Genomic DNA, 9445 nt, shown 5'->3' with positions numbered 1-9445 from the left:
CGCCAAAAAAATATAAATATGTATTAGTGATCTCTAAAAACAGGTTATCTTATTAAAAATGTAAGTGGTTCAGTCCGGAACTGAAGAAATCCTGCCAGCGGAGGCGGCGGAATGAAATGCAGGGAACGCTCAACGGAAGTTGAGGGACGGTTGCAAGCTTTTATGAGGGGCGAGCTCAGACACAAAATTAAACTATTGAGAATTTGACAGTTTCCAGCGAATTAATCCCCCTTCCCTACTTTATTGCTTCCAGTTCCAATATGGACATAGAGGGCGCGACACAGCACCTTCGGGACATCTTAAAACTGGATCGTCCCGGTAATTCGGCCGGTAAGTTGCCGGGGAAGGGAGCAGCTAGGCCGCGGAGCGATGATGCTGCGCAGCGCTTGATTTCAGCCCGAGCCACCTGACTATAGTTGCTCAAAAACGCGGGATAACGCTAACTAGATTTTATAAGTGCCAAACGTTATTAGTTTGTGTAATATTGTGGTTAACTAATAAGGGGTAACGTGTATAAGGGCTAAACTCCTGCTAGCGCAGCAGCAGCTTTGCTCAGAGAGAAAGTGTTCAGTATTAATTGCGACATGAGTATAAATGTCATTCAAGAGTCGAAAGCACTTCATATTTATCATTATACCGTGACCACAACAAAAAATATATATAATTTGAGCGAAGGCATGTCAAAAAACTTTAGAAACCTACACAACTTTTTGTGCATAATTGCTACAGGGTTTCTGCAGGTCTTAAAAAGTCCTAATTCACCCTTACACAGATGAAGGCCTTAAAAGGTCTTACATCAGAGCAGAAAGCCTTAAATTCATAAAGTCATGGCTTTAAATGTTGCATGCACTGCCAACAAATATTGTTTTTCAGTACAAATATCTAAACGTTCTTAAATACAAGACAAGATGCATTCACTGGAGAATAAAAATGTAAAATGACTTCTTGAAAAAAAAATGCTTAAAGAGTTTATGCTTAAAACAAAGAACAAATATCTGTCAATGAATGATGAAAACCTCCCTTTGAATTAAGTTGTTTTTTCTCACCCTACTGGGAGATATTTTTACTTGTTGTAGTCATAAACTTGCTTCATTTTGATCAGTTTCACAGAAAAACATACTTAATATCTAAAGTAATTTTGTTTCTCCACTAAATGCATCTAAGAATGTTTGTATATTTTTACTGGAAAACAAGAAAAAACACAGATGAAGAACAAAAAACGGTAAAAAGGTACAGTACAACTTATGTCTATATTCTAGTGTTTGGGAGCAGAGTAATTCAAGCTTCTTCTTTTTTTGTAAAATTAATTAATAAGTAATGGAAATATGTTGGAAGTTGTACAACTTGAGTTTCTCCCGAAACACTGAGAATATATTGATGTATAGTATTCCCTTCAATTTATTCCTTGAATATATTCCTCTTCCTTTAAAAATTCTTCAATTTACCTTCATCAAACTTGCAAAAACCCTTTTAACTTGGTTTTGCTTAGAATATATAAAGTCAAACCAAAAATTATTCAGACACTTTGACCTGACCATGTTTTCCTTAAGTGTTTTTTCTTTAATTGCTAATGCGACCTTTTACACCACAGACTGAACAAATTGAAGCATTGCTTGGTGATTGTTTGACCTAAATTGGTATTATCTGATTGTGTACTTAAATTTAACAGCTGACAGCTGATTGGTTGACTGTAATCCATTATATACTTCCCATCAAAGTTATCTGACATTTTCAAGATTAATTTGTTCTGACAAAGTTCTTGTCATATTTTATTACCATTTTCTAAACTACACTGATCATAACATTATGACCACCGTCCTAGTATTGTGCTGGTCCCCCTTTTGCTGCCAAAACAGCCCTGACCCGTTGAGGCATGGACTCAACTACACTGAAGGTGTGCTGTGGTATCTGGCACCAAGATATTAGCAGCAGATCCTTTAAGTCTTGTAAGTTGCGAGGTGGGGCCTCCATGGATCGGACTTGTTTGTTCAGCACATCCCACAAATGCTCGATTGGATTGAGATCTGGGGAATTTGGAGGCCAAGTCAACACCTCAAACTCGTTGTTGTGCTCCTCAAACCATTCCTGAACCATAAGGGAATACCGTTTCCATGAAAGGGTGTACATGGTCTGCAACAATGCTTAGGTAGGTGGTACGTGTCAAAGTAACATACACATGGTTGGCAGGACCTAAGGTTTCCCAGCAGAACATTGCCCAAAGCATCACTGCCTCCACCGGCTTGCCTTCTTCTCATAGTGCATCCTGGTGCCATGTGTTCCCCAAGTAAGTGATGCACCCGGCCATCCACGTGATGTAAAAGAAAATGTGATTCATCAGACCAGGCCACCTTCTTCCATTGCTCCATGGTCCAGTTCTGATGCTCATGTGCGCACCCTGCCTGGTCTGCAGCTATGCAACCCCATACGTGACAAACTGCGATGCACTGTGTATTCTGAGACCTTTCTATCAGAACCAACATTAACTTCTTGAGCAATTTGAGCTACAACCTTCACTCCCACTCCCCACGAGCATTAAAGGGTTAGTTCACCCAAAAATGAAAATTCTGTCATTAATTACTCACCCTCATGTCGTTCGACACCCGTAAGACCTCCGTTCATCTTCGGAACACAAATGAAGATATTTTTGTTGAAAGCTGATGGCTGAGAAAGGCTTCAGATAGGCCTCCATTGGCATTCAGTACATTTACACTCCCAAGACCCATAAAAGGCACTTAAAACGTCGTTACAAAGTCCATCTCACCACAGTGGCTCTACAATAATTTTACGATGCGACGACAATAGTTTTTGTGCTAAAAAAAAATCAGAATAACGACTTTATTCAACCTCTTCTTGTCTTCCGTGTGTGCCTCCACGACGCATGCGCGAGAATATGACAAAGCGCCGGGGTTCTGGAATCCATGAAATGCACACTTTAACCACATTTTGAGAACTACGCCGAGACCTAAAGCACAATCAATGTAGAATTCAACAGCTTAGATACGCGCGTCTTCCTCTGCTTGTAAACAAATCGCTTCTGGGTCATGTATCCGAACGCCGGATCTGCGTCATATTCTCGCGCATGCGTCGTGGAGGCACACACGGAAGACAAGAACAAGTTGGATAAAGGTGTTATTTAGATTTTTTTTGGCGCACAAAAACTATTGTCGTCGCATCGTAAAATTATTGTAGAGTCACTGTGGTGAGATGGACTTTGTAACGACGTTTTAAGTGCCTTTTATGGGTCTTGGGAGTGTAAATGTACTGAATGCCAATGGAGGCCTATCTGAAGCCTTTCTCAGCATCAGCTTTCAACAAAAATATCTTCATTTGTGTTCCGAAGATGAACGGAGGTCTTACGGGTGTCGAACGACATGAGGGTGAGTAAATAATGACAGAATTTTCATTTTTGGGTGAACTAACCCTTTAATGAGCCTTAGCTGACCGGCCAGTTTACCACTGTTCCTTCCTTGGACCACTTTTGATCGACACTGGCCACTGCAGACCGTTACCACCCCACAAGAGCTGCAGTTTTGAGGATAGTCCGACCCAGTCGTCTAGCCATCACAATTTGGCCCTTGTCAAACTCGCTCAAATCCTTACACCTACCTATCCTGCTTCTAGCACATCAACTTTGAGGACAAAATGTTCACTTGCTGCCTAATATATCCCACCCACTAACAGGTGCTGTGATGAAGAGATAATCAGTGTTATTCACTTCACCTGTGAGTTAATATGAGAAATTTGAAGGTGTCTGAATACATTTTGGTTTGACTGTTGTATATACACATGCATAGTACACAATATATGTGTACTAACGGTAGTGGTAATCAAAATGTCTGTTAAGCATAGATGGTAATTCCCTGATATGTTTTCGGAAGTAATTTTAGTAAGTGTCAGAGGATGTACAGGTGCATTTTTAAGACTTGATTTATCAGTCATGTAATTCCACAGAGTCCTCTTTGGTAGAGAGCCAGAGAAATCTGTCTTTCAATGGAGAGTTGAATGGAGTTCTTGGAGCGGATATTATGGGCGCAGGAGGACATGCAGCAATGTTGGAGCCGACTTCTCACAACTCAGACAAACTCAATGGACAGGACACACAGACCATGTATGTATTTGCTGTCATTAACATTAACTGTATATTATTCTCATTCTTTAGCAAAGCATTAATATTATGATGTCATCTTTCTATGAGCTGGAATTTTAAAATGTAAACTTAAACCTAAACTTAAAATGGTTTTATTTGTAATATGTTTACCACCATTCAAAAGGTGGGATGTTTGAGATGTTTTTGAAATAAGCCTCTTATTCTCATGGAGGCTGCATTCATTGGATTAAAATACACAGAAAAACATATATTGTGAACAGTGTTGCCACAGTTACTTTGAAAAAGTAACTTAGTTACTTTACAGATTACTTGATTTTAAAAGTAACCAAGTTACTTTACAGATTACTTGATTTTAAAAGTAACTAAGTTAGATTACAAGTTACATTATTAGTTACATTCATCAGTTGCCGACAACACCTCTGCAGCCTCAACATAAAAATGACAACCGTTTTTGCCAACACTTTATTGGAAAGTGCATTTTTAACAGTAACGTCAACAATGTATCTCCTGAAATTGTATCTCCAAAAAAAAAATCTTCTGACTAATTTTATAAAATCTAAACATGTTAATGAAAAGGTACAAATTACTTTGTGTTCTTATTAAATAAATTTATGAAAAACAATTTATATTTAATTTTTAATTTATATTTATATATGAATGTAAATAATTATATGGGCCTACACAAATAATATAAAATTACAAGATTTATATTTTATTGTAAACGTAATGTGCAGCTCTGTAAAGGGACAACAAATATATGATCGGTACGTGAGAACAATATATTGTTTAATAATCTTTAAGTGCACAAAACTATGAACATATATGAAACGCTTCAAAACAGAGCGGCAACAAAGCGCTTATGCGCATCCCGGGTGCAGAATGATGCGCTTAAAGCAACATGGAATCAGTGTGTGCAGTGCAGCGCGAGTGCACATTGAAAAGTTCACGGCATAAAGAGAAGATGAGCGTTGAGCCCACAAATCCTAGTCTACTATGTAGCCTATATCGGTTTAAACATTCACTGATTATTTGTTTCTTCACAGTTTTAAATTCCGGTTATTGTGCGTGTGACGCTAATTAATAGTCCTTGTGTTGTCACCTGGATAGCGAGCACAACATCTTTCAGAAACCGCTAGATAAACTCCAGGAAGATAAATTATTTTATCAACATATCAAGTATTATAACGGTAATATATCATATTGGAGTGAGCTTTACCGCTGACTGCTGACTGGAACCGAACGCGACGCGCAGTTTGAATGCTGAACGGAGAATGACAGCTACAGCGGAGGAAAGACATTCAGCTATGGAATGGCTTTAGATGACTTTGTAGGCTACTAGCAAATCATAATATACTAATAATGTGACAATATATATTTCTGATGATTATTAAATTATCACGACATGCCTAATCTGAGCAAGTGACTGCCTGTCTTGAGTTTTGTCAACAGACAGAGGCGACGTAATTCTCTATGCCGGAAAACCCACTGCTGAGACTAAACAAGAAAGCAAATATATATACATATTTTACTAAGGAAAATTACAAAAATAGTGTAGTCCAACTCACAGTGACTTGGATAAGTTACTTTAATCTGATTACTGGTTTGGAAATAGTAACGCGTTAGATTACTCGTTACTGGAAAAAGTAGTCAAATTAGAGTGCATCACTGATTGTGAAATATTATTACAATTTGAAATAACTTTTCTATTTTAATATATTTTAATGTAATTTATTCCTGTCTTGGCAAAGCTGAATTTTCAGCATCATTACTCCAGTTTTCATTTTTGACATGCACATAAACTACGATGGAAACACATTTACTGAATAAATCCCTCGATGCACAACAAAAAACTTGCGTGATTTTGCCTCAGGATGTAATTGGATAACTGGACTAACCAGCGGATCAGTTTCATTGTACAGCATCTCAAATGTTGGTTTGATCATTCTGAAATGCCTGAGCCAAAGTCTGTCATCAAAATGATTTGGTTTAATTCCCTCTCAGAAGTGTCTCTCATGATTGCTTTCCCAAAAATCAGACATCCGAACGCAAGATAACATGACAGAGTTTATTGTGCTTCGTCATTTATGACGTAGGGGGAAAAAAGAGCCACAGGGGCTTCCCCGATTGCAGCAACTTCCATTTTTATTCAATATTTTGCGCCAATTTCCAAGGAAGTGACTATTTGGTTCTTCTTACACACACGAAAGGGAAGCGCTGCATTATTTAAAAAAATGTGCATGCGATATTCCATTTTTGTGCACAAGGAAAATGTTCACCTTTGGATGGAAACAATAGCTAATGTGGAAAACCGTTATGTTGCTTAATATGTATGTGGAAAACATGATGAATAAGTTTCAAAGAACAGAATTTATATGAAATTGAAATCTTTTGTAACATTAGAGATAGGATTATATCTGTCTTGTCACTTTTGATCAATTTAATGCATCTTTGCTGAATAAAAATACAATATTTTTATAATTACTGCTCCTGAATGGGCAGTTTTGTTGTTGTTGTTGTTGTTGTTTTTTAAGGGATTTTATTTATTTTTTTAGCTTTTTTATTGTCAATAATTTTATAAGTCTGTTTTGTTTTGTACCAGCTGCCTTTCAGGAGATGATGAGTCCACCTCTGTCTCCATCAGAGCAAACAATGTGGAAATTGTGTCCAGCCGTGACTCTAGTATCGACAGTAAGGCTCGTGGTAGCAACAAGGTGTGTAAATTAATTAACTTGTGCAAAACAGTTTTTCTTATTAGCAGTTCAGGTTTCCACAGGTCATGGAAAACCTGAAAATATAAGGGAATTACCAGGCCTGGGAAAAGTCACTTGAAATTTAATAAAATCTGGAAATTTCTAGTCCATAAATCTTCCTGCCATAAAATATTTACTTGGCTAGAAAATGATTTGTAAAAAACTATAAAATGATATTTAAAAGCTAACTATTGGGAAAGTCACAATTAATAGGTCAAAATATGTAGAAACCCTGGAAATTGTTTTATTCTCTGAATCTTTTCTTCATGACTGTCTTACAGGTTAAAATTCAGCCAGTGGCCAAATATGACTGGGAGCACAAGTACTACTATGGCAATTTAATAGCTGTGTCCAACTCATACTTGGCTTATGCCATCAGAGGTCGGTTTGCACACTTTATCACAGTCTGTCGCTGTCTTTGTGCATGGCTCATTTACCACACTCCTTTGAATAATATGTTGATGGGATTCAAATGAATGGTTTGTAATTGTTTATCGCTCACAGGTGCAAACAATCATTCTATGATCCGTGTCCTGCAACTGGGCTCGACGGAGCGTTCGCTGCTGAAGGGCTTCACCGGTGCAGTCACAGACCTTGCCTTCGCCCACTTGGACTCCAACCTCTTGGGCTGCGTGGATGAGGCTGGAAACATGTTCATTTGGCAGCTCACTAGTCACAGCAGCAAAATACAGTATCCTCTGTAAATGGAAATGTACTAGTTAATTATAATTATTTATTTTAATACAAAAAAATTCTAATTACAAATGAATATCAGCTATATTTATTTAAAAGAATAACATGATCAGTGTCACAAATATACTTATATGAATTGGTGACCTTGAAAGAAATATTAAATATTTCCATGTCATTTTAGATCACAACTTATCCTAAATCTTTTCAGGTTTCTTTAAAAAAAAATCTTGATTCACATGTATTGTAGTATTGCACTTTATTTCGATGGTCCACTTTAGACATTCTACTAACTAAGTAACTTTGCAACTACATGTCAACCAACTCTCATTAGAGTATTAGTAGACTGGTTAGGGTTCGGGTAAGTAGAATAAGTTGACATGTAGTTGCAAAGTTACTTATAATCAGTAGAATGTCTGTTGGGGGAGCAGATATTAAGCAGATAGTCTATTGATACTCTACTGCGAGTTAGCTGACATGTAGGTGCAAAGTTTTTTGTAGTTAGTAGACTCTGTAAAGTGGACCATCAAAATAAAGTGTTATTTGGTAAAATGGTAATAAGCTGGTGAACTGTGACATTTCTCTTTAACATCGATGTCTCTTAGAGATGAAGTGATCGTTCACATCCGTAGGCCCGAGGACACTCCACTTAATTCCAACCGCAGACTCATCTGGTGTCCCTTCATCCCGGAAGACAATGATGATAACCCGGAGGATCCCTGTCAGACATTGGCACTGCTTCATGAAGACAGAGTATGTTTATTGTTTGACAGTTTTATAACTTTCTTTCTGAAATATTATTAGATTTCAAATGTTTTTAACACTATTACTCTCTTAACTGGATTTTTGCGTGTACTTGTAGGCCGAGGTTTGGGACCTTGACATCCTCCGATCCAATAACAGCTCATGGCCTGTGGATGCCACAGAACTGAAAGATGGGTTCATCACCATTAGAGGACACACAGCAGTAAGGCCTGCTATCCTTCAGCCTGCAGTGCTGCATTAACTAATTAAGAAATTAGATTTAATGTAATCACAGTGGGCATAAATTAGTTATGTAGTGTGATGTTTATTATTAAACACATTTCTATTTCTGTGCAGCGCATTAGTGAGGGAGCACTGTCCCCTGATGGCACTGTCTTGGCCACAGCCAGTCATGATGGATATGTAAAATTTTGGCAAATCTACATTGAAGGACAGGACCAACCCAGGTACATGTTCGAGACATGAAATTAAACACACTGTACTGTTCAAAAACATTTAAAGAATTTTCTTTTAAAAGAATTACTACTTGTTTAGCAAGAATGCATTCATTTGATCAAAAGTGACAGTAAAGGCATTTATAATGTTATTTAATATAAAAATATTTAAATGCTGTTATATTAAGCAGTACAATTGTTTTCAACATTGAGGAGAGTCAAAATATAATAAAAATTATGACAATAGATCAGAAATATTTTTTTAGCACCGAATCAGCATATTTGAATGATTTCTGAAGGATCATGTGACACTGAAGACTGGAGTAATGGCTGCTTCAATTAATAAAACATTTATTGCATTGGGGGGGGGTCTACTAATATACATTTTTATAATTAAATGTGTATTTGGTAAACATGACTGATATTTAATATAATCTTACTGTTAATAGTATAAATTAGTGTTACATTTTTTTCTTCCTCTGAAGCCATCCTGCAATTAACCTACAGTCCAGTAATACATGTAAGTAACCTTGCTTCTTTTTTGTAGATGTTTGCATGAATGGCAGCCACATAATGGACGGCCCCTCTCCTGCCTGCTCTTTTGTGACAACCACAAGAAGCAAGACCCGGAGTGAGTATCAAGTTCATTTAGTCTTCAGTGATCGCAATTAAATTTGTCAGCATCTCAAGCCATTGGG

General features: G+C 37.3%; 1 protein-coding gene across 3 annotated transcripts in view; it reads left to right on the top strand.

Annotated features, from left to right (window-relative positions):
* Positions 1-93: 93 nt before the first annotated feature.
* The window catches only part of edc4 (enhancer of mRNA decapping 4), a 33048-nt gene continuing 23696 nt past the window's right edge, over positions 94-9445 (top strand). For 2 of the 3 annotated variants that reach the window (XM_079826091.1, XM_079826090.1), the window contains exons 1-9: positions 94-330; positions 3952-4108; positions 6708-6819; positions 7140-7239; positions 7363-7549; positions 8154-8301; positions 8411-8515; positions 8650-8759; positions 9295-9378. In XM_079826091.1, the coding sequence (XP_079682217.1) occupies positions 261-330; positions 3952-4108; positions 6708-6819; positions 7140-7239; positions 7363-7549; positions 8154-8301; positions 8411-8515; positions 8650-8759; positions 9295-9378 (1073 nt within the window). In that variant the 5' untranslated portion in view covers positions 94-260. Of the gene's footprint in view, positions 331-3833; positions 3853-3951; positions 4109-6707; positions 6820-7139; positions 7240-7362; positions 7550-8153; positions 8302-8410; positions 8516-8649; positions 8760-9294; positions 9379-9445 lie in introns of those variants that run through there. The other variant, XM_079826092.1, reaches the window with a different exon arrangement.

Source organism: Gobio gobio (genome assembly GCF_949357685.1).
Source record: "Gobio gobio genome assembly, chromosome: 9".
NCBI classification, from domain to species: Eukaryota; Metazoa; Chordata; class Actinopteri; order Cypriniformes; family Gobionidae; genus Gobio; species Gobio gobio.
The sequence above is the reverse complement of the archived record's forward strand: the minus strand, read 5'-3'. Positions and strand labels throughout refer to the sequence as shown.